Below are 26,315 nucleotides of genomic sequence, written 5' to 3'. Positions count from 1 at the left end.
ACTACCTTCCTTAGTTTCAAATAACTGATGCTTCACATCTACTAGGCATTTTAAGGACGGATCAGGAGGCCCCAAGTCAAATGTGAGAGCCTATAAAAAGGAACTGCCAACTTCAAGAAGTCGTCTTGGAGAGAACTTTCTCCAATGAGGCAGAGGAATGTCAAGTGTCAAATCACATTAGTGACCGGTAAAGAAGAGTTGTTGAATGGTCTCCCCTCAGGTGCATGTGCTGGAGAAACCCACCCTTTTGGGGACAGTGACACTATCATTCAGATCAGTTGCAAAAACAGGAGCAAGAAGCAGATTCCAGCAAGTGAGTTCACAAGTGCACACCCACAGGTGAAGATCTAGATGGAGGTAGCTCATCCCACTGCCTCAGTGGCAGAGGTGGGGAGAAGTTCCTCAAAGGTACCTTTCTGTAAGGCTTAGTTTATTACATACGTGTATCATTCAGAACTGTTGTAAATCAGTCTCTGTCATAAAGGACAGAAAATAAAATAATACTGAATTAGGCCAAAAAAGGAGTGTATCAGCTAATATTGATGTATAACAAACCATTCCAAAACTTAGTGGCTTAAAATAACAATTTATGATTCAGTGGGTTGACTGAGTGGTTACTCTAACCAAGCAGTTCACCGGGGCTTGCTCATGCAGGGGTATTCAGCTGAAGGGTCAATTAGGCTGGAAGGTCCAAGATGGCCTCACTGACATGCTGGGCAATTGGTGCTAGCAGTTGTTTGGGGCACTTCAGTTCTCCTGCACTTGGCCTCTCATCCTCCAGTAGGTTAGACTGACTTTCGTATATGGTGGCCTCAGGGCAGAGGTCCAAGAGAGTGAAGGCAGAAGTTGCAAGGCCCCTTGAGGGCCAGACTCCAGAACTCAACACTACTGCTCCTACCACATTCCATAAGTCAAAGCAATTCACAGGCCAGTCCAGATTCAAGAGGTGGGGAAATAGACTCCACCTCTTAATGGAAGGAGCCACAAAGAAACCGTATTAAATCTATCACAGGAAGTTACTGGCGCATATAAATGGGAAATACAAGGGAGCTTTAAGCATAGCTGCATCCAGATGCTCACAACATATTATCAGAGATCTGTCGCTTTCCTCTCTCAGCTTTATTTTGCTCTGTGTTGGTTTTATTCTCAGGCAAGCTTTTCATTCATAGTGACCAAGTGACCACCAACCACTATAGACCTACATCCTCACAGCGTCCCAACACAGAGCTTCTCTTCCCCAGTAGTTGCAACAGAAAGTCCCAGACCATTCATTGACCCAGCTTGGATCACATGACCATCCCTAACCTGGGAGAGAGCACACATTGATTGACAAGCCAAGGTCACACACTCACCCTGCAACTGGGAGGTAGGATCAGTGCACGTAAGTTATGGGGACTGAGAGTGAGGGAGCAGTTTTCCCCAAAAGAAAGCAGAGATTCTGTTACCAGAAAAGAAAGAGTAGATACTAGGAAGACCAAAACAACAGATGTTTACGACAATAGGCTTCTCAAGATGGTAACAGGCAAAGAACCACCACAGAATGCACTGATCTTCTCTCTCCTAATGCATCACGTAACTTTGCCACTGACAAGTCCGAGTTTCCCAGTGGGGTGGTATGTGCACCATTGAATAGCTTGTTGAACGTGTGAAAAGCAAAGACATAGGACAAAGCCTTTTCAACAAGCACTTGCACAATTCTTCCATCTAGCAAAAGATGTCCTTTCTTGGACGTTTGTCACATTGCTCCCAAAGACACCCTTCCCTAATAGAATTCAGAAGGCTTTGTCTATTAACTTAGCGGTTTTTCTGGATCAGATGCTAACATAATTTCCTCCTTGCTTCCCACAGCTCTATCAAAGGCCAATTCATAAGTGAATAAATGAATGAGAACATGAATCAAAATGCCCCTCCCTAACTAGAGCTGTGCTCAGATCCAAAGCCCCAAGTAGGAGGCAAAGACAGTGAATGGAACAATCCAACCACTCCATATCTTTGGAACCTCTTGGATTCCAATGTACTAATTTACATTGTAGCACTTCTTTTCAGCTTCCTGGACATCTCCTGAGTATGGGACAAGAGCCTGGGAAAAGAAATCTTCATTTTACTTTGTTTATTTTTTTTGAGGAAGATTAGCCCTGAACTAACTGCTGCCAATCCTCCTCTTTTTGCTGAGGAAGACTGGCCCTGAGCTAACATCCATGCCAATCTTCCTCTACTTTATATGTGGGACGCCTACCACAGCATGGCATGCCAAGTGGTGCCATGTCCGCACCCGGGATCTGAACCGGTGAACCCCGGGCTGCTGAAGCGGAACGTGCGAACTTAACCACTGCGCCACCAGGTCGGCCCCAGAAATCTTCATTTTAAATTTCATCACATGGTACAGCAGTTACATGTGGCCCTTAAGACTTGGTCTTCCACAGAATTGGACATCACTCTTGCAGAACTGCAGCTGCCCAGCTAAGATTCTCAATTTCATGTCGGAACAGGGACGGCTCCAACCCAAAAACAAGATGCTCTTCTACCCTCAACCACAAACACAACAGCTGGGAGAGCAGAGGCCAGAGACTTCAAGAGGCTCCCCTGCTCCCTCCAAGGGAGCTTGTCTTGATATTTGTAAGTAGCAATTAGCAAAAGCAAATGGAATTTGGATTCATTTATGTTCTTTTAAGTCACAGGTTGCATCGGCCAACGGTTCCAGGCGTTGCCTGATAGATTTTATTTCTTTCTACAATTTTAGCCTAAAGAAATCTCAAACTAGAGTGTGCATGAGAATGATCTGCAGCACTTTTTAGAAGTGCAGATCCCTGGACCCTGCAGCATCTCAGGTGAACTACAGATCATACTTTAGGAAATACACTCTTTGAGAAACACACGTCTACAGGACGTAACAAGATTCTTAACTGTTGGGTCTCAGCTCCTCAGGAAAGAAACCAAGATTTTGCTAATGACATCCAGTTACAAGCTGACATGACTAACATTTCCATGAGCTGGACCCGGCCATTGTGGTATGTGGTCATGAGTCCAGTCAGCCATGATGAGCACACACTGGCACATGCGATCTTCACTGTGATGTGCAACTCACTCGCTTTAGCATTGGGGAACACTGGCTATTGGGTTTTTCATAATTAACACAAAGGAAGAACCTTTGGGTATTGGGGATAGTCAAGAATATATACCAGGGTCTTGCAGTGAACATCAGAGAAAAATCCTCTCATGCTTCCGGCAGGGGGAGGGGAAAGCAGCCATTTTGAAATAGCCAGAGCATTCTGTTCTTAACCAGGCCTGCCCTCAGGAGAAACTATTTTACCAGAGCCTAACATTGGGGTTTTCTCAGAGCCTAACCAACCTGGGGGAAGGGAAATACCCACCTCCAGACTCCTCCAGTCATCCTGTCCCACCTAAGGGGAGGGAAACACTGAAAAGTACTTGAGAAGTTCACAGTCCAGAGGCCCAGGCTCGCCAAAAGACTGAGACCTCATCATAGGACTAGAACACTTCCTCCTGCACCTTACCACTACGTCTCCAAAGGTCTACTTACTGCAGTTCCTTTTACTCAGTACATCACGTCTGACTTTCAGTAAAAAAATTACAAGACTCACTAAAATGCAAAAAACATAATTTAAAGAGATAGGGCAGCCATCAGAACCAGAGGCAGATATGGCAGAGATGTTTGAATTACCAGATCAGGTGTGTTTTTTTTAAACTGTGATTAATATGCCAAGAGTTCTAAGGGAAAAAGTAGATCACATGCAAGAACAGATGGGTAATGTGAGCAGAGAGATGGAAATTCTCAAAAAGAATCCAAAAGAAATGCTAGAAATAAAAAGCACTGAAGATTGCCTCTGATGGGCTCATTAGTAGACTGGACACAGCTATGGAAAGAATCTCCGAGCTTGAGGGTATTTCAATAGAAACTTGCAAAACTGAAAAGCAAAGAGAAAAAAGACTGAAGAAAAAAAAAAAACAGAATACAATATCTAAGAACTGTGGGACAACTACAAAAGGCATAACATACATGTAATGGGAATACCAGAGGAGAAGAGAGAGAAAAAGGAACACAAGAAATATTTGAAGCAATAATAACTGAGAATTTTCCCCAAATTAATGTCAGACACCAAACCACAGATCCAGGAAGCTCAGAGAACACCAGGATAAATGCTCAAAAAATTAGACCTAGGCATATCATATTCAAACTACAGAAAATCAAAGATAAAGAAAAAAATCTTGAAAGAAGCCAGAGGGAAAAAACACCTTACCAATAAACAAGCAAAAATAAGAATCCCATAGAAACCACGCAAGCAAGAAGAGAGTGGAGCAAAACATTTAAAGTGTTGAGAGAGAAAACTCCATCAACGCAGAATTCTGTATCCTGCAAAATTATCCTCCAAAAGTGAAGGAGAAATAAAAGACTTTCTCAGACAAAAAAAAAAAAACGGAGGAAGTTTGTTGCCCGTAGATGTGCCTTATAAGAAATGTTAAAAGAAGCTCAAGGAGAAGGAAAATGATGTAGGTCAAAAACTCGGATCTACATAAAGAAAGGAAGGGCATTGGAAAACAAATAAAAACTTTTATTTTTTGTATTTTTCATCAGCCTAACAGATTACAATTTGTTCAAAATAATAATAGCAAAAGTGTACTCAATGATTACAGCTTATGTGTGAGTGAGAAGAATGAGGGCAATGATACAAGGGGCAAGAGGGAGGGATAAGGAATATTCTGTTATTATAAGGTAGTTACACTACCCATAAAGTCGTATAGTGGTATTTGAAAGTGGACTTGAACTAGTTGTAAATGTATATTGTAAACTCTAGGGCTACTACTAAAAAAAAAAGTATAATTGATATGCTAAGAAAGGAGAGAAATAGAATCATATGAAATGCTCAGTTAAAAGCATAAAGGCAGAAAAAGAGTGGAAGACAAAAATAGGAACAAAGAACATGAACAATGAATAGAAAACAGTAACAAATATGGTAGACATTAATCCAACTATATCAACAATCACTTTAAACGTCAACGGTCGAAATAAACCAATTAAAAGTATTTAGAAGGAAAAAAAAGTGTGTGTGGTTGGCGCAAGCCGCCATATCTGGAAATATCCATCCAGGAAGTCATGCTAACAGCCAGGAGCTTTCCTCTCTGCAATGCTGTTCTAAAAGCAGCCTGGAGGATTGGGAGTGGGCCCACCCACAGGCCCTGCCGTGAGTGGCTTCCCAACCCCAGACAAGGGAAGGCTCGGCCTGGGGCGAAGGAAGGAGAGTGCTAGAAAAACCAGGCACTGCTCCTCCAGCTCCATGGAATCTGCCTGGGGACCAGATCTGGGAACATACTGGGGAGTCATCAGGCTGACCCCCGAGCCCAGAAGTTAGGAGGAGGGCATATCAGCAGGGCCTCCCGGTCACCTCCTAATGGGAAAACTGCTTCTCAGAGTCCTGGGGGAAACAGGGAAGGTGATCAAGCTTACCTGAGCTTCCTTCAGAGGCTAAACTCAGGAAAACAACCCATCAGCTCAGGAAAAGAGAAAAGGAAAAAAGACTTCAGGAAAGAGAGAGTGTGCAATGCCTGGAGGAGCAGACCCGGCCTCAGGCACATGGAGAAAGGTCACGCCCAAGAGCATCTTTCCTCCACCATTTCCTGACCAATATCCAGTTGGGAAAGGCGTGGGAATTTGATTCATCGCACAAAAAACTAGCTTTGTTTTAAACAAAAAGGAATAGAACTACAGATTAAAAATCTTCCAAAGATTGATGGACTTTTTAGTTTTAATTCCAAGGGGGAAACTAAAGGAAACAAAATAATTTCAGGTTCTCATATGAATCTCTCATATTTTCTTGTTACATCTGTTATTTTAATGAATAGTTAACATTTACTAAGCATTCTGCGATTATTTCATTTAAACTCTACAATGACCCAATGAGGTAAATAAAATCTTCAATTTAAGCTTAGATCTTAGTTAATTTGCCCAAGAACACACAGCTAAAAAGCGGCAAAGCCAGGACTTAAACCCAGGTCTCTTTAGGTCCAAACCACTAGGCTACGCTGCCTTCTGGATGGGCGTGAAAGCCTTCCGGCTAGTGGAATAGTAATGGCTCACATTTCTTCTGTCACCCAGCAATGAGATGGGAGGTGCATTTCCTTCTCAAGGTAGATGAGGCTTTAAGTGAAAAAAAGGTACAAACTGAGAATCGGCAGTAGGTGTGGGCCCAGTCTTTTTTTAAGCCTCTACGGTGATGAGAGAAGAAAGTATAATAACACACCACCAAGAGAGGGCAGGTGAGCTTGAAAGCCAAGGAGAAGCCAAGACAGACGGAGACGATGCATCTTGTCCTCTGTTCAGCCTCTGACTTCAGGCTGCCTGGGCCGGTGAGGCTGTGAATCTGCCCTAAGGCTTTCTGAAGTTACCGCCAGAGCCGCAGGGAGAAAGGGTCCACAGAAGGAGGACCTTGAACACTTTCAGATGCTTTTCAGTTCCCATTTCAACCCTCAAACTGGGTTTTGATTTTAACAGCCCTCACAGGAAACTATTGTGCCAACCATAAAACACGCCCCCTGTGCTCCAGACTATGTGTCATTTGACTCTGTGTACATCTGCACTGATTGCATTGCTAATAACAAGCATTAAGAGCCTTACACCATGGGGCTGGCCCGGTGGCATAGCGGTTAAGTTTGTCTGCTCTGCTTCAGCGGCCTAGGGTTCGCAGTTCGGATCCCGGGCATGGAATCCAAATACACACTGCTCATCAAGCCATGCTGTGGTGATGTCCCACATACAAACTAGAGGAGGATTGGCACAGGTGTTAGCTCAGGGCCAATCTTCCTCTTTTTTTTTCCCCCTCCCCAAAGCCCCAGTACATAGTTGTATATCCTGGTTGTAAGTCCTTCTAGTTCTTCTATGTGGGACGCCACCACAGCACAGCTTGATGAGTGGTGTGTAGGTCCATACTCAGGATTCGAACCCACAAACTCTGGGCCATTGAAGTGGAGCGTGGGAGCTTAACCATTAAGCCACCAGGCCGGCCCCAAAAAGAGAATCTGACACCAAGATCTACCTTTACTTCTTCAAACTGTATCACCGGCTATTTGTTCCATCTGCTCTACTGCACATTTCCTAACTGAAGCCTTCACCATCTTCAGAAATCAGGAAGGAATTCAATTCTTTTAGGGACTAAGAAACCAGAACCCCATGAAATGGAAGGTATAACAACACCAGTAGTCAGGAGGCAAGGATGTTGAAGATTCTGCATGTTCTGAGTTTTTTGGCCACATTTTCCAACCACTGTAAATTGGTGAATTGGCCAAAGGCAACCCAGAAATATAATCCTCTACTAAAATTCAAGCTATTTCCTCCCCTTTGCTAGACTTTTGTCACTTTCCCAAGTTCTCTAGGGCATCTTTGAATGAAAAAGTTATGGACAGAGAAATGGGGGCAGAGATCTGAGTTCCGGCTCTGGCTCTGCCACTAGTTGGCTGTGTGGAGTGGGGACAGTCCTTACTTCATGCACAGAAGGCAGGCATCCCTGAGATTTCTTCAAATTGTGGAACTATGTGATCGTGCTCATCTCATTTGGGGAGGCCTCCTGGAATCATCTTCATTTGGCCTATTTCTTCTACTCTGAAAGTGTCTGAACTTTTCCTATGTTCCCATTTTCCTATCAGCTCCTAAATCTTTTTTTTTTTTAAGACTGGCCCTGAGCTAACATCTGTTGCCAATATTTTTTCTTCTTCTTCTTCTTCTTCTTCTTCTTCTCCCCAAAGGCCCCAATACATAGTTGTATATTCTAATTGTAGGTCCTTCTGGTTCTGCTGTGTGGGGCGCTGCCTCAGCATGGCTTGATGAGCAGTGCTAGGTCCACAGCCAGGATCCGAACCAGCGAAACCCTGGGCCGCCCAAGCAGAGCACGTGAACTTAACCACTCAGCCACAGGACCGGCCTGTTAGCTTCTAATCTTGGAATGTCTTCACTGGTAGTAGCCTTGGAAGTCATTTAATCTTCCTTTAACAGAGAAAGGAACTGATCACACAGAGACAGGAGATCTCCCTCTCTGGGCTGTGACCATCAATGTCCAGCACACTTCTCATCACACATCCCCTGCCACCACCACTCTGCTGGTCTACAAAATGCTACAAATCCCAAAATGGACACTGCACTTGTTGCCCTAGCATCCCTTCCACTCTCCCACCTTCTATAGCCATGTGGTCAGGAGGAGGGAGGGGGAATAACCCGACTCTCAGCTCCAGAAATAGGTATCCTACCTCCTACCCTGCCACAGGGATGGACCTAAGGAATCTAGGCCTGTCACTCCCAGCATGGCACTCTCCTGGCCAAAGGGACTGGTTAAAAGAATGGGCATTTGATCCAACTTAGATCAATAAGCTAAGAGCCAAAGTGTTCTGAGGGCATCCAAGTTCTGAAAAGGCTACTGGAAGCCAATTTTCTCTCCCTCTTCTAGAAAGCGTGATGTTTAGATGCGAAGCATGGAATCACTGCAGTGATCCTGCCACCACAGAAGGCTAGGCTTGGGACTAAACAGACAACACAAAAGGCAGAGGGGAGAGACATCAAGTCACTGAGTGTTTGAGGCCAGTGAATCAAACCAATCCTGAAACCCACCTTGTATCCATACCTTCTATTACTTAAGCCAATGAAGCCCCTTCATAGGGTACGCCAGTTCAAAATGTGGTATCAGCTTCTTATAATATAAATTCCCAACTGATGCACACATACCAAAGATCACATACAAAGCTGATCCTCAATTATACTTTAAAGCCCTCCTGATTAGCACTAAAGAATAAAACCAGCTCCTTCACGCTCTTACTGCTTCCACCAGGAGCCAAGGAGACTCCTCTTGGTTTGACCACCAACCAAGACTCAAGGCAGAGTTTGCCTCTCAAAGCTCTGCAGTCACACACAGCCCCCATCAAGAGGCCACTGCTGAGATGAGAACACGGGCACCAAAACCCCCCCTTCCATATCCCTCCCTGGCAATACCAGAGACAAGGAAGACAGCGACACCACACAAAAGTCAGAAGCCTTTTCAGTATAACTTGTTACTTGTTTAAAAATCAGTGACAACTCCTAATAAATTAATGGATCCCACAATGATCGTCACCGGTGGTAACATCACAGATGCTACGTGCCTCCTGATGGAAGGCCACACGAACTCCCATGAAATATATCTGCCAAAGAAAATATCACATCTCAATCTGACCCAGCATCCAGATCTACCTATCATTTTACAAGAAATATAAAGGATAGGGGAGCATGTAACACAACGCTAGAGGAATGCAAACAGCAAAATGTAGTGTGGAAAATCCTAGAACAACCTGTTTATTCAACAAATAAATTACAAAGTAAAAAGGAGGTGGAGGGGAAACGCATAGATTAAAAGATTTAAGACACAGATAAGTCAACATGTGGACTTATTTGGATCTTGATTCAAACTAACAGAAAACCACATCTGAGAGAGAATCAGGGAGATCTGGATGTTGATGGAATTATATTAAGGAATTATTGTTAATGTTCTTTGGTTGTGATATGGTACTGTGGTTAGGTTTCTTTTAATGTCCTGGTCTTTTAGATATATATATATATACATATGAACATATTTACAGATGATAAGATACACTGTGTGGACTTGCTTCAAATTAATCTGAACAGGGGACGAGGGGCCCAGGTGGAGGAAAGGAGATTGGGCAGGAGTTATTCACTGTTGAAGCTGGGTGAGAGTTCCATGGGAATTCGTTACACTATTCTGTCCTTTTTTGTGTATATTCAGAAGTTTTCGTAACAAAGAGAAGTTTTTTAAATGAATGGAAAGGACCCAAAGATAAAGGAGAGTCTAAATTCTTTGCCAAAGTCCTAGTCTCCTTTCCAGGATAGCCTGCTGACCCAAAGTAACACTCCTTTTTTTCGTGAAGAAGCTTCACTCCAACATCTGTTGTCAATCTTCCTCTATTTTTTGCTTAAGGAAAATTCACCCTCAGCTAACATCTGTGCCAATCTTCCTCTATTTCGTGTGTGGCTCACCGCCACAACATGGCTTGATGAGTACTGTAGGTCCACACCTGGGATCCAAACCCACATAGCCAGGCCACTGAAGCAGAGCACACTGGACTTAACCACTACGCCACGGGGCCAGCCCCAGAAGTAACACTTTTTATAAAGATTTCCCCAAGTAATTACCTTGATGGAATACTTCCAGTTGACATATCTCCTTTCCAAATGTTACCGGGAATTTCTGAAACAGGACAGGCACTCTTTCCATAGAGTGACACTAATTCACAGAAAATACTATATAAACTCCTATCAGACATCAAATGGGTGGCCTGTGTGGTATATATGTTACTGCTTGTGCAACTTGAGCCTTTAGAAACATATTCACCCTCATGTCTATAACCTTAGTAGGGGAAGACCTTTCTCATCCTGACTCCCAAGACAGAAATCACAATGACAGACGAGCTACATAAAAATGTAAAATTTAGTAGATTGAAACCATTTTTTTATAACGAAAGGCATTTGACAGATTAATATTCTTAGTACTTAAAAAAAAATTCTTCCAAGTCAGTCAGTGAGGTAGGCAAAAAACTACCACCCCTCTTTTAAAAATTAGCAAAATGTCAGGATAGATGATTCCCAAAAGAAAAGAAACTAATGTAGGATTGTCAGCTACAATACAGGATATCCAGTTAAATCTGAATTTCAGATACATAACAAATAATTTCAGATAAATTACAAATAATTTTTGATTGGGCCATACTTAAAATATTATTTGTTGTTTATTTAAATTCAAATTTATGCCATTTACATTATGCAATTATGTATTCAAATTTATGCAACTTATAATTTAGGCAATCCTATATTACTATTTTTATTTGCCAACTCTGGCAACCCTAAACTAATGGCCAATAAATTTGAGAAAATGATCGACTTCATCCCTAACTATCCAAGGAGAGCAAGTACTATGAGCAGAGCAGAGGCTCAGATCGAGCAGAAAGGACACGAGCACCGTAAGGCCGAGGCAGAGAAGGCAGCCACATCTGCACCTGGCCCTGAGCTCAGGGAGGAGGCACGGCCTCAGGGCTTCAAGAGGACAGTGGGGAGGCGGCCAGCAATGCAGTGGGCAGAGAGGAGGCCAAACGTCCCTGAAAGGAAAAGTGTGATCAGCAGCACAGAGCAAAAGACATTATCTGTTCTTAAAATTTTATGATCTATCCAAATGCATTTTTATCTTTTATAGAAAACTTTATGATGCATTGTGTAATACGTATAAAAAGGAATTTAAAAATCCTGTACTCACCACCCACTTTAAAAACAGAGCCTCATCAATTCAGTGCAAGCCTTCTGTGTACCCCCCAACTTGTTTCTCTCCTCCTGCCCTCATATCCTCAATAACCACTACCTGAGCTTCAGTTAGCATTGCCCTTAGTTTTCTCCTATATTTTTTACATATGTATGTACTCCTAAACAATATATAGTTTTTACATGCTTTCAACGTGTATATAAATAGCATCATAATGTATGCATTATTCTACAATTTGCCTTTTATCACTCCACATTTTAGTAATGAAATTGATCCATAATAATGAATATGGCTTTAGATTAGTCATTTTCAGTGCCATTATGTGGCTATACCACAATTTCTATTTCTAGTCTCCTGTTGACGGGCATTTAGCTGGTTTCCAATTTTTTACTACTACTAAAAACTGCTGCTTACAAACATCCTTAAATGCGTCCCTTGGTATATATTTGAGAACGCTTCTCGAGGGTCTATACGGGAGCGGAATCACAAGGTCAAAGTGTGTCTGCAACGTCAACTGTAATTCTCCAAAGTGACTGTACTAATTTATATTCCCACCGGCAGCAATAAACGTTTTTCACAGTTGTGTCCTGCTGAGATTAATTGAGAATTCTCCTTTAAAGCAAACAGTTACCATGCTGAAAATGAGCAGGAGGCCTGGTACTAATAGCTACTATCCCTAAAAATCAGCCCAGCACGGACACAGGCCGACCGGGTCAGATGTACACTGAACCCAAGGGTGACTTGAGCATCAGGCTGGGTTGAAACAGGTTTTTTTAAATCACGCAGGTTTTAATCTTTATTGCGTTCCTCTAAGATTAAAAGTGCTCATTGTAAACAAAATTACTTTAATAATTACTAAGATACATCTCATGGAAATGGAACATTCCCATGATAACCACCATTAACAGCACGACACATGATCCACCCAATTTTTCTATACAACAACCAACGTGGTTTTTTTGCACAAAGGGGATTATATATTCCAGTTTGCATTTTATTTCTTTTTACTATTCAGTGTATCTTTACAAGGAAAGAAACAACTTACATTTATTAAAAATTCTATTATCAATAAACATTTACTAAGCACCTGTTCTCAGGCAGGACTGAGTCCATAAAGAAAATTATGCAACTCCATCATGAAGAGACTCCCACTCTAAAAGGAAAGAAACTAATAGCTGCAGGTCTCAATAATGGCCCCACTTATCATGCATCTTCTCTGAGCCAGGCACTGGATTAGACCCTGAACAACCGTGATAGGCAGAATAATGGCCCCCCAAAGATGCCCATGTCCCAATCCTAATACTGCTATCTTACATAGCAAGGGGGAATTAAGGTTGCTGGTGGAATTAGCTAACCTTCAAATAACAACAGTCTGGATTCTCCAGGTGGATCCAATGTAATCACTCACAAAGGTCCTTAAATGGAGAAGAGGGACACAGAAAAGTCAGAACCAGAGAGATGGCAGCATGAAACAGACTTGACAAGCTATTGCTGGCCTTGATGGTGGAAGGGAGCTACAAGCCAAGGAAGGCAGGCAGTTTCCAGAAGCTGGATAAGGCAAGAAGATGGACTCTGTCTTAAAGCCTCCAGAAGGGAACTCAGCTCTGTGACATCTCACCCACGAAGACCCGTGTCAGACGCCTGACCTCCAGAAATTTGTGTAGTTTATCCACTAAGTTTGAGTATTAGTTACCATAGGAATAGGAATAGGGATAGGAATAGGGACAGGAATAGGGATAGGAATAGGAACAGGAATAGGGATAGGAATAGCAATAGGGACAGGAAGCTAAAACATCCTACTTCCTCCTCCCCACCACCCTGGAACGTAGATGCTGTGACCCCCATTGGACAAACCAGGGAACCGAGGACCCAAGAGGTTAAATTACTAGCCCAGGCTCACAGTGGCACAGCCAGACTCAAACCTGGGGCTGTCTCCCTCCAAAGCCTGTGTGGAGGCTGCCCCACTACCCTCCTTCCTACTGTTGGCGAGAATACAGGGGAGATGGGGACATACACGTCCGGAGTAAGCAAAGCACAGAGGGCTGTGAGAACTCTGCCTGGGCGGAGCTTGGATGATGGTGTGGAGCCTTCCGAGCCTTTCGTGTGATGGGCAGGGTTTTGCAGACAGAGACGGAGAGGTCAGGAAATGCAATGTGGCCAAAGTCTGGGGCATATGGGGGTACTCAGTGGGAGGTAAAGGGGGGCACATTGGTTAGAGACCAACACTGTCCAAAATATGACAGCCACTAGCCACATGTGGCTATTAACATTTAAATTTAAATTAAAATCAAACTAAATTAAAAATTCCATTCCTCAGTTGCACGAACCACCTTTAAGCTTCAATGGCCACATGCGTCTAATACGGGACAGAACAGATAGAGAACATTTCCACCCCGGCAAAAAGGTCTATTGAACAGCACTGCTGACAAGGGAAGTCATTGGAGTTGCTGTTTTTGAGCTGGTCAGTGCACTGTGTACCTGAAGGAATGATCCACGTCCTCTCACAACACTCTCCACCTCACCCTCTTACTCACTACTACTTTTGTGTCCTCTCCCAGGGGCTTTGCAGAATTTTTCAAGAATAGGTGTACAATAAACACAAAAAAATATTTAAAATTCCCAGCACTGCCCTAGAAATGCTTATCTAGTCCTAAAAATGAACCATCTGGGAAGACTGGTCCAGTTTTTCTCTACTGTCAATACTTTTTTAAAAAACCACTCGATGCTTATCTTACAGAATTGGATCAATGCTCTAGTGTGCACTAGTTTTTATGGGGGATGGGCACAGTCACTCACACGTGGAGAGTATTTGTCAAGTTTCAAAGCACCTGACATTACCTCATGGAAGCTCCCTCAGTCCTGGTCCTCCCTGATGGTGGGAGGGGCTCTCCTGAGCCGCCTTTCCTGCTTTGTAGAGACTGCCCCACTCTGGCTCCAAAAGAAGAGGCTGAAATTAACCAAGGCAACATCCGGAAGCACACAGAGCTCCACACCTCACGAGCTCAGATGTCTGCCAAAAGTAAGATTATTTTGTGATCTAGAAATTGAGTTTGGAATGATGTCAGATACAAAGGGAAATCCAATTAATTGCTATAATGACAGATGTTGCTTAGAGGTCTTGATGGAGCTGTTGCGAGTGTTCATGGAGATCCAATACTCTTCTCCCCTCCGTGACTCAGGATTCGTGCGGAGCACATGTGTACAATGCTAACCCTGTTTGGCAGGCCTCACAAGCAGCTCCGATCGATTTCTCATCCGCAACTCAACCCTTGTCCTCTTCCAAACAGCTCCACAGTGACAAACCCGGAAGGAGGGGGCCCTCCACGCTGACATCCCCCACCACCACCAGCAATGCCAGGAACTTGGCTGCTTAAACAATAGATCTCTATGTGGTCGGGAGAGAAAGGGTGCCCTGTACCTGCTAAGCAGGGCCGCGCTCCCCCTCCCCCAGGCTCTGCAAAGCGGGGAGAGGGAGGAGGTCGGAAGGAAGACAGGCACCAATCCAGGAACACGCCTCCCCTACTCCCACTGGCAAATAAGGCTTCTGACCCAAGTCCTCAGCAGGGCTTGGGACTCAGATGTCCAAGGCTGATGCCCCTGAGCAAGGAGAGGGAAGTTTGCCCACGGCCGCTCAGCTTTACAAACAAGCCCTTTGGCCACTGATGTCGACGTGTATGCAGGGCCTGGGCCCACTCTGGGTCTAACCGGCCAAGAATTGAAACAAAAGCCAATAATCACTCCCCAGCATGGTATTTTAGGTAGGGCCACGTGCACATCTGGAAAGGGGGAGGAGGGAGCAGAAGGAGGCAAGAAAGGAGTCCCTGCTCAAGGAAGGTGTGTTCATCTGACCTCAGGTGCAGAGAATTAAATTAATCACAATCTGTGGTTCATGACACTCTCAACGCTGGTCCATGCAGGGCCCACTTTTATTTTTTATTTAATCAGCTATTAGATTTTTACTAATGGACAAATACCTTCAAACACATCCTCCCCTCACACACGCACACATAAAAAGGTAAATTAGTGACCCCAACTTGTACTAACCACATGGTTTCCCCCGCCAACCTGTCCCCTGCCTCACCCTAACTTCACCCGGGATCTTGTGGTCACCATATCTTTTCATATAGTTTTATTGCAGCTAAACGTATTCCTGAATGTTTTTTATCAGTTAATTCTAGTTGTTTTTAACTTTATAAAATGCGTCATCCTGCATCTTTTGCTTAACATCATATTACCAGTCTTCATCCATATTTTTGCATGTCGTTGTTCATTTGTTTTGATTCAGTATCATTCTCCACTGTGTGAACACATCACAGTTTCCTCCTCTGCCCTCCAACGGATGGGCCTTTGGGCTCTTTCCAGGCTTGTGGTGCTGTGAACGTGGCGCATAAGTCTCCTCTGGACATGAGTTTCTCTTGGGCACACGTACGTACCTGGGAGTAGAATCTCTGGGCCAAAAGAAATGTGGATGTTCAGCTTTAGCAGATAAAAAGATAATATCAAGTGTTTTCCATGTGATTGCATTTTTTAGAGTTTCTAAGATGATTGTTTCCTCTTCTTGTCCTCCTCAATTTCATTCCTGTAAATTCCCATATCAGCTCTATCAAAATGTTTAAGTTCTTGGCCTAGCATCTGGGGAGCATCTCAGATAAATCCCCTATGTGACAAAGAAGGGTCTTGTCAGGCACACAGATAATAAGGGCATCGATGCAGACACAAGGACCCACCCTGGTCCAGGCACTGAGGAAAGCTAGTCAAATGGAAGGGAACCGTCTAGAAGCTGCTTCTCATTTGGCAAATGCAAGATAAAAAAGGGATTAGGGTGGAACTGAAGCCTGTTCCCCCAGCCAGGATTGCTCGCTCAGTCTCTCCTCCCCCAAACCTCCCATAACCACCACACACACTTATTTTTAAACAAGAACAAAAGCCTAAAAATGGGGGGGAAATGTTTGTAAGTAACCAATTTCAGGTTTAAATGAGAGCAGGGGGTCCAGCTTGGACATCACTGTACAGTCCAATTCATCTCAACAAATATTTACAGAATACTTTGCAGCATGACCAGCACACTGACAAATAAAATCTCTATTCTGCCCTCAAGGGTTTGTGAGTTTGTTCATTTAACAAGACAGGATGGTAGATGAAGTGCCGAAGGGGAAAGTTAGTGCTAAGAAGATGAAGATGCTGGTACACTCTCAAGATGTTCACTGTAGAAGGATTAGCGAAAGCGACAACACAAGTGAACCAGCTATAGAAATCGTCGTAAGGTGAGAGTGATCAACTCTAACCCAAAGGGTGTTCTATAGGAAAGTTCCTAGAGAGTGGTACTGGAGCTGAGCTTTGAAGGATGAACCAAGTAAGCGAGAGGAGAGAGAACAAATAAAGAATATATCTAAAACAATTAAGAAATCAAAGTCCTTCCTCAGACTTCTTGACTTTCCCATTTTCTCCTATTTCTCAACTCCTTAAATCTATTTTCTGCCTCCAGGCATGCTGAAGCACCAAGAAAGTGGAAACCATGGACCACTGTTCAATATGCATTGTCTGCATGTAGTTATCTTTTCTACAACCACCAAAGAAGTCCATCCCCACCAGGTGCCCGGCCCTGTGCTGAGCTCTAGGAGGGAACACCGATGGACAAGATGGGCACAGTTCCTGTCCTCACCCAGCTTCCAGTCTTCAAGGGCAGACAAAGATTAGACAAAGACAGGCAGTTCGCTTGGCTTGACCATCCACCAGACTCCGCCAGCCCGGGAGAGCCGCTCCCCAATCCCATCCTCCTCTGAAACGTTTTCAGTAAATTGTGCAGGATTAGAGAAATAGTTACCTCCTCGCTAATTAAAAGGATCCTGCCCAGCTCCAAGGCAGCCAAGCAGCAGAGTTGAGAGACCAAAATATCAGGTGCTCCCTACGTAATACCCTCCAACCCGAGACTCGATCGCTGCTGGTTTCCAGAGTCACGCGAATGTCAGGAATTTTATGAAGGCAGGAAGCAAATAAGGGGCAAGGATTGGGGTCTAGGCCTCGGGGGAGCTCAATTAGTGAGCCAGATAAAGTTAAACCGAAAGGGCATGTGCTCAGTTTCCTAGAAAGCCAGCTGGAAAAGATGCCAATCCTTAAGCCTCTGTCACTCAAAAGATTAACAGAAGAGACCCAGGGGTGCCCAAGGGAATACTGCAACAAGCCAGATGTTTCTGCTCCTCCTATGACGCCGCCACTTGCAACCAGAGCCGTACTTCTGAGGCCACCAAGAAGCCACGGAAGAGAAATGGAGTCTTGGGGGATAGGTTGAAACTCAAGACATCACCCTTTGGCGATACAGACACCAAAAAATATTATTAAGGATGCTTTCTACAGACTCGCCTGATGCATCTGAGTTTAGTATTTTCTCACTGAGCCATCTCTTCCTAGTTGGACGAACCAGGAACGGCATGGCTAGTGGGATGAACACTCCTTGCAGCTGCTTGGTGGTGCAGAAAGCACACAACTTATAAATCCATACAAACTGGGATTTGGCTCTCAGAGCTACATATGCACCAGGAGTGTCTCAAGCAAGCCATATAGCCTCCCTGACTCACTCGCAAAATGGCACTAAAAAGACCCATCTTCTTCTTCCTATAAGCATAAACGATTATAGAAAGTGCCTAGCCCAGTGCTCATAAATAGTTGTTCTTATTGTCGCCTATAAATGTACCTAGGTAACCACATGCTCAAGATATCAGCTTCCCCTTGGTACTTTCTAACCACATGGGGTGGGGGCGATGCAGCAGGACACACACAAGCCTATGTACAGTTCCTGCTTACGTTCCATCATTTCTATCAAATTAATAGACTAAAGGAGGTGGAGAGAAACCTAGCCAATGTCCCTGTTTTCCCCTGAAGTCCCTGGCTTTCCCCTACAAGTTGTTTCCTCCAATTTCAGGAGGCAGGGAAGGAGAGCCATATGGCTTGAGACGCTAGACATGCCCAACAGCAAACAAGCCCCCCACCATTTGTCTGCGGGCCTCTCGTGTGGGCGGGCATCCAGATTTGAGCCCGGGTGCTCTGGTCTGCATCTCTGTCTTGGCTGTTCCTAATTATTGGAGGGAACGCCATGGCTCTCCTGACCTCAGAGTTTAAGAGCCGCGAGTCCTAATATCAAACCAAGCAGCTTCATTTAAAAGGCATCCTCATCTGCATCCATAAAAGTCACTCCCGGAGCCCTTCCTTGCCCCAGCTTTGGGAATGCCTGCTGTCGAGGATTTATGACACGCCCTGGATCTAATCTGCCGCACTTTAACTGCTGCTGTTGAACATCTGGTCATAAAAGCAAGGGCCAGCCCAACACGGGGACAAACACTTTTCTTTCCTAAGTGGCTGCAAATCTGATCTCACAGTGATAGCTCAGCTCCGATGTAATCAGCCAGCATCTGGGCAGTCATTAAGGCTCGTCAAACTTTGCAAGGCTTTTCCACCACACACGACAGCTATAAAGATGATTCCCATATAGCAAGAGCTATGAATAAAGGACCTGCAATCTGAACAGGTGGTAATGAGGTTAGGCCCAAGGATATCCAGGAAAGCACAAGTTAGTGGGGGGCCAGTCTTGTTTTCACAAAGATCCTCGCTACTTTCACATGAACTACCAGTGCCGGTTCGGGCCAGCAGCTATGTCAAGAGACCACTGCCCTAACATAAACTAATTCTTAGCCAGAGATTGTCTAAATAAGTTTGGTCAAATCAACCACTAGGTGGTTTAATAGTACATTTTTTAAGGCAGTGGAATCCTTCATTAGACCAATTGGGGTGGTGGGAGCAATAATCTAGACCAGAAATGAACACAACGCTGTTGGTTTCAGGAGATTTTACAATGCCCTAGACAGCTTGTCCTGTGCGCAGCATTGGCACGTTTCATATCGCTCAGAAACTCCAATCTGACCAAGGTTCAACGAGTAGTTCACCCTCCCGGCCTCGAACCCAGGGGGAGAGACTCTTGCACACTGCGCAGCTCGTCTGCACCTCCTCTCCATGGCTCCCCCCGCCTCTACCCCTCCTCCAGGGCTGTGCCCAACAGGGGGAAACATTAAAATTACCTGCCGTGATCGCTTTTTAAAACAACAACAACACAAGTTTCTTGTGTGACTCTCGGGTAACCTAAAACTCTGGAGGCAGGGCTGCCTCCCCGCCTGCCAAGAATGCCAGCGCTCCGGGACCGGGCGCAGTGAGACCACAGGGCAGCCCTACTTGAGCGGAGAGCGAGCTTCCTCGGACGCGGGAGGCACCTCTAAGGGTCTTGGAGCAAAATGCCCTGGGAGAAGAGACCGGGAAAGAAAACCCACCAGTGACAGTTCCGGAGAGGGGAGCAGGCAGAATCGGTGCTATAAGAAAGGCTGGGGCGGAGTGAGAGACAATGGGAGAAAATTTATTTCAGCAACTTCAATGAGAAGCCCACAGGGAACTGCTAGTTAGTTGGGGGAGGGGGGGATGGCAAGGTCTGACACCTCCCTTCGCCCTCCCCCCGCCCACAGGGACGAGGGCCTGCGACCCCGGTCTCCCTCCGCAGGTGGGCGCGCGGCTGGGGGCGCACTTACCCGGGGACCCGTGGTGCGGTGGCCGCGAGCCGGGGACAGCTGCACCAACACGAGCAGCAAGTGGGGCGTGAGCAGGCGGGCGCAACGGGCGGGCAGCATGGTGCCAGCCGGGCCGGGCAGCCGGCTGCGGGCAGGGGTCGCGGGCTCCGCGGGGCGCACAGCCGCGCCGGCCTCCCTGCGTTGCTTCCCTCGGGGCCCCCGCGGCGGCGGGCGGCCGGCAGCGGCGGAGCGGCGCGGGCGGGCGGGGGCTGCGGGCGGAGCGCGCGGGCATGCACCGCGAAGGCGGGGAGCCGGGGCGCGAGCGTGTGCTCCGCGCGCGGTACTCGCTCGGCTCGGCCGGGCCGCGGCGGCAGCAGGTTGGATGCCAGAGCCCGGGCCATGGGAATTCCCGTTATAAACCCCCGGGAGGGGCGGGGCGGAGCCCGGCTGCCCTGATTGACGGGCCGAGAGGCCCGTAGCAGCCGACCCTCTGGCAGGTGAAAGCCAATGGGAGAGAGCAAAAAGTGGCGGCTTGCGGTCAACCCCAGTGGGGAGAGACGCTCGGTTGCTCAGCCCTAGTGAGCTCCGGGTGAGACTGGGAAAAAGAGGAACTTTCTCTCGGCCTTTCTGTCCGAGGAAGCCTACGAGAGCTCCAGCAGCCTGAACATACCAGAATGTCCGCCCGGCTAATAATAATAATACCCTAAGCATATATAGTTTTCAGCGCCAGTGCGTGAGTTGTCCACAGCCCCGTGAAATAGGCAGGGAATACCCATTTTTCAGATAAGGGTACCAGGGCGCCTACGCACTGAGAAACCTGCTTCCCCGCTGCATCAACACCAAAAACAACTGGGAAGTGGCCAGGTGACCTGCACAGGGCGGGCTGTGACCCGCGTGGGGAGAGGGGAGTGGGTGCATTGGCTTTTCCCAAAGCAACTTCCAGGAGGTGACACCCCAAGTCCTACAGCGGCTGCCCCGGAAGAAGTGTGGAGGAGGCAAGGCGAAGCATGGGCTGGGCATGTGCCTGCTGGGGAAGGCCCGTGTGTATGGGGTCGTGCCCACCTGTGGCTCTGTGGTGGATGCGGGATTGGAACCGAGGCATCCTATTCCCTGTGTCGAACTGAGGGGCACAAGGTCAGCCTCTCTGTGCTAGGAGCCCTGGGGAAGGAGGTGAGAGGGACCCTGGTCTCCTGGTGGGGGAGAAGGAGGAAAAAGCATTGAAGGGGAAGGGTAGTCTGTGGTGCAAAGACCCTAGAGATGGGTCAGAGGAGGGAGGGGAGACCCCCCTGGGTGTCCAACCCACTTGGAGAGACAGTGCAGCGAAAGGTCCAGTGGCTGTTGGAGGGCTCCGCCCAGGGTGGTCCCCAGAGGGAGGTCTTGGGAATGGTCACAGCCACATCACACCAGCTCCTCAATGGAGCAAGGCTGTCCACTGTGTTCAACCCAAGAGAACCAGGGTATATCTTCTTATGTGGAGCACAGCCCTCAGTGTTTACTTTCATTAGTATGGACCACTTCAAGGCGACGGATACTTTTCTCTAACCAGAATTGGAGGCAGTGCCAGTGTTTAATTCCTCCTCTGTCTGGGCCTGAGAGGTCCTGACAAGTCTTAGCTCTGCTCCCTTATGGCTTTTCTCCTGGGTTGTGTGAACAAGCTTCCCGCCCCAACTCCTGCATTCAGTTTTGCCCGCTCCCCTTGCCGGCCCCACGCAGCCTCCACCTTGCAGCCAGTCATCCTTCTAAAGGATAAACCTGAACGCACCGCTCTCTACGTAAAAGGCTTCAACTCTCCCCAGCACCCTCAGATCAAAAAGCTCGGACTGGATGCAGGAACAATAGCTAAGAACTTACTGTTCTCCAAACAAAAATGAAGAACACCTCTAAGAGAACTGCCTGTCTTCCTCTGCTGGGAAATAATGCGGTGGTCAGACATGCTCTCTGGAGCCGGTCAGGATGGGTTCAAATCCTGGGTCTGCCACCTAGTGGTATAACCTTGCATGAGTCACTTCACTTGTCTGGGATCCAGTTTTCCCCTCTGTAAAATGGGGATAAAAATAGTAGCCACCTCCTGAGTTGTTGTCAGGATAAAAGGAGATGGAGTATATAAAGCCCTTAGAAGAGTTAAGTTAGAAATATCACCATCCGGCATATTAAGAGGGCAGGACAGATGTCTCATCTCATCCTCAGAAGGATCCTGCGAAGTAGAGACAGATCCAGCTTTACAGGTAAATAAGTGGACACTCCATGCAGTCGTGACTTGCCTCATTTGCCTGGTAAATGACAGCTGAGATTCAAGCCCCGATTTTCAGAGTCGAATTCTGCCTCCGTTGTGTGATGACTGCATGCCCAATCTCAAACGCCATAGGGTCCGACCATCCCTGTGTGCTCACTGGACGTTTCTTCAGTGTCTGCAAGGGCACTGAGACTCCGAACTTCACTGAGCATCAGGGAAGAGCATGGAAACAGCAAGGGTCAGCCCTTCCTGGAAACAGCTCTTGGGATCTTGCACGCTGGGAATTTGCCCAGCTAGACTTGTGACACTTGTCCGGTGCCACTGTGCCTCATGCAGCACTTACATCAGCTTCCACGTGCCTGCCTAAGTGTTCACCCACCAGAGGCTCAGCAAGGTGGAAATGTTACCATCAGGCTCAGTAGGGGGACAGGTTCGTCCTGACTTCACCACCTGGCTGCATGCACCCCGTCATGCTGGTGAGCTTCTTTCTGTTGCTGGAATTATTGAGAAATCTGTTGGAGTAAGTAAATAGGCTTGAGATGGCCCCCCAGTATCTGGCAGCAGGAAGTGCCCAGGGAAAAGGCATTGCAATCGTCCTTTCCATCCATAACACCACATGCTGCTTTCCAGCCAGAAAGCTTATTTCCAAGTGATTCCTGGTCCAAAAGTCTGCATTATTCTGGATTTCAACCATGTAGCTTCGTTTAAAATGCGAACAACTGCTTTCCAGTTACTTTGCTCAGCAAGTATTTTCTTTCCCTCTGGTTGGCATGCAGGGCCTGTCGTAACCATGGCCATCATTCAAATGATGCATTTTCTTCTCCTGACTCCTCCCAAGCCCAGAAAAGGTTAGAAATGCCAGAGAACTGCTAGTCCCAAACAGCATTTCTCTGCCAGGCTCAATCTCCTGATCCAAGCAAAAAAGTGAATTTGACAAGTTCCTTCTTTCCCTGGAGGCCAGGCTTATGGTCCAAAAATAAATCTAGCTATCCTGGCATCTGGTCTGTCCAGTTTCAGCCATACTCCTTGTCCTGTGGGACTTCTATTTGCAAGGAGATATTTCAGTAGAAGAAAAACAATACTTTATATCCCATATTGAGGCCTGAGGGCCTCGAATATTTAGTACTAGCTAGGAACACCCATTTCAAATAGATCTCTGTTTCTGTATACTCCCGAGGAGCCTGGCCTTGTCTTGTATTTGGAATAGATCCTTTCCATTTATTGAACAGGCACTTTGATGCGTCTCCGCCTGTGCCCAGCACAATACCTATTATTATTATCTTTGGATGCAAACTCTGCCCTCTGAGAAGTTACGATCTAATTTAAGACACAGAGTAGACAGATGCCCATATATAAGAGCAAAGCCTTGGATGTGTTTTGGGGACTCAGACAGTAGGGGCCCTTTATAGACGTAATGGGCAGAGAAGGTCTCGGAAAGAAGGTGGATCTTGAATGGGGCTTTGGAGAAAATTGCTTCCATAATACAAATCTACCTTGATTTCTGTTTGCTCCCCTGGTGACAACAGCTACCGACACATAAAGGTGGGTTGTGTCTAAGATCCAGAATAGGTCTTTTCAAATCCGTTACTGAGCTCAGAAGCCTGGGACACCAAGAATCCCGGGTTCTGTTTCTGGATTTATGACTAACCTGCGGTAACACTTCGCCTTGGGCCAAAGCAGCTATTATTAGTTCCCTTATGCAGATGAGGTTGACCCACAGAAGTTAACCTTAGCAAGGTCACTCCTTAAATTTTAAATAGACATGACAATTCACCAAAAAAAAAGAAAAAGTAACTATGTGAAGTGGTGGATGTACTAATTAGCTGGATGGGGGAATCCTTTCACAAAGTATGCATGTATCCAATTGTGATGTGCTACACTTTAAATATCTTACAATTTTGTCAGTTACACTTCGATGAAGCTAAAACAGTATACATGACAAAAAGTAATCAGAGTGATTTAAACAATTTGGAAGCTTCTTGCTCTCTTTTGTATACAAACGCCATTCAAAGTCCAGGGTAGCTGCCTGTAGCCCAGGCTCCTTCTAGTTCACTCTGTCATTCTTAATAAGCAGCTTCTACCTCGTGGTCCAAGGTAGCTGCTCAAGCTCTAGCTATCACATCTGTTTTCCAGCCAGCAGGAAAGAAAAGGGTAAAAGAAGAGCATACCCCTCTCTTTAATGACACTTCCCAGAAGTCACATTTCATTTTATCCCCTGGCTAAAACTTAGTTATATGACCACATCTAGTTACAAAGAAGGCTGAAAGAAATGTAGTCTTAACTCAAGGTGGCCACAGCGGTCCAGCTGAAAATCAGAGTTTATGTTACCAAGGAAGAATAAAATACTGGGGACAACTAACAGTAGGGGCTATCGTCATTATGACACCTTGAGTTGCCAAACGAAAGAACCATGGACAATGTAGTGGAGTCCAGAGTGTTCAGTTATGGCTTCTCTCTAGTTCCGCATGTCCAGCTCCCTCATGCTCATAAATATTAGTGGCCTGAGGACCAGACATCCAGACTCCTTTTTTTTTTTTAGCTATAATTAACACATAACATTGTATTAGTCCACGGTGTATAACATAATGATTTGATGTGTATATATCTTGTGAGATGATCACCACAATAAGTTTAGTTAACGTCTGTCACCTCACTTAGTTACAATTTTTTTTCCTTATGTCGAAAACTTTTAATATCTACTCTCTCAGCAACTTTCAAATATACAATACGGTATTATTAACTATAGTCACAATGCAACCTGGGTAGATTACATCCCCAGGATTTATTCATCTTATAACTGGAAGTTGGTACCTTTTGACCCCCTTCACCCATTTTGCCCACCTCTCACTTCCCACCTTTGGCAACCACCAATCTGTTCTCTGTGTCTATGAATTTGATTTTTTTAGATTCCACATATAAGTGAGATCATACGGTATTTCACTTAGTATAATGCCCTCAAGGTCCATTCATGTTGTTGCAAATGGCAATGTTTCCTTCTTTTTTATGGCCAAATAATATTTCATTGTGTATGTACACCACATTTTCTTTATTCATTCATCCATCAATGGACACTCAGATTGTTTTCATATCCTAGCTATTGTAAACAATGCTGGATGCTGCAATGAACATGGGAGTGCAGATAACTTTTCAAGTTAGTATTTTCATCTTCTTCCAAGAAATCCCCAGAAGTGGAACTGTTGGATCACATTGTAGTTCTATTTTTACCCAGACTCTTGATGCCACAAAAATTTTCTTCTGGTATTTCTGTCTCTTAGGCGCCTTCAAGTGGGAGGAACCAAGAACATACTGGGATGAAGCTCAAGCCACGTGGTACCAGGCTGGCAAGAAAGAAGCCCCCTAAAGAGACCAGCAGTCAATTATGGTCACCAGGAATAGTGCACATCTTTGTGAAAATATTTTTGGCAATCGTCTGTATTGTTCTGTTTCTATTTCTTTCCCTCCCTCTTCCACCTGTAGGGGAATATCTCTTTTCACTGATTACTTTCTGGGACCTAGTTTCAAACTTACTAATAGCAATAGTACAAGTCACTGTGAGGGCTTAGCCAGTGCAAAACACGAAGACCTGAACACACACTTGAGCACTTACTCCACGAGGCAGGTACCATTATTTTCCCCATTTTACTAATGAAGAAACTGAGACTCTGGGAGGTTTCATAACTTATATAGCCAGAAACAAGTAGCAGATCAGAAGCTGAACCCCCTCCACCTTATGCTGCTAAGAGCTGAACAGTTTCCCAAGCACTTTCCCTCCATGATCTCATATCCTCAGGCCCAGCCTATGAGGTTGGTATCATTAGTCCCATTATGCAGATGAGGAACTGAGGCTTAACCACAAAGGGTAACCTTACCAAAGGTGGTCCAACTCCTATTTCCACATGTGTGAATTTCCCCCACTCACCGGCTTTATCTTTCATTTGCCTGCTTTATTGGTCTGTATTGTTTACACCAGAGCCCATGAGGCACGGAGCCTTTCCCACATCTTCAGACCTATTACCAGCAAGCTTGGGCGCTCCAGAGAATGCACTGTTACAAGGATCTCGTTCAGACTGGGGTTTAAGACTCCATTGCCAGTCATCACCATTTGGTCCCAATCCATTGGCACAAAGACAAACCAATAAATCAAACAAATTTTATTGTACACCTACTGTGTGCCAAGCACTGCGCTGGGCACTGGGTATATGATGAGAACAAAGACAGAAGGTGACTGACTTCAAG

The 26,315-nt window shown here is 45.6% G+C and overlaps 1 protein-coding gene across 4 annotated transcripts in view; it reads right to left on the bottom strand.

Moving 5' to 3' along the window:
- SMOC1 (SPARC related modular calcium binding 1) overlaps nucleotides 1-22,336 on the bottom strand; it is a 144,017-nt gene extending 121,681 nt beyond the window's left edge. For 2 of the 4 annotated variants that reach the window (XM_014867213.3, XM_014867214.3), the window contains exon 1: nucleotides 19,868-20,102. In XM_014867213.3, the coding sequence (XP_014722699.1) occupies nucleotides 19,868-19,966 (99 nt within the window). In that variant the 5' untranslated portion in view covers nucleotides 19,967-20,102. Of the gene's footprint in view, nucleotides 1-19,867; nucleotides 20,103-22,107 lie in introns of those variants that run through there. The other 2 variants (XM_070513883.1, XM_070513882.1) reach the window with 2 other exon arrangements.
- Nucleotides 22,337-26,315: the final 3,979 nt, after the last annotated feature.

This window comes from Equus asinus, chromosome 7 (genome assembly GCF_041296235.1).
Source record: "Equus asinus isolate D_3611 breed Donkey chromosome 7, EquAss-T2T_v2, whole genome shotgun sequence".
In the NCBI taxonomy this organism is placed as follows: domain Eukaryota; kingdom Metazoa; phylum Chordata; class Mammalia; order Perissodactyla; family Equidae; genus Equus; species Equus asinus.
The sequence above is the reverse complement of the archived record's forward strand: the minus strand, read 5'-3'. Positions and strand labels throughout refer to the sequence as shown.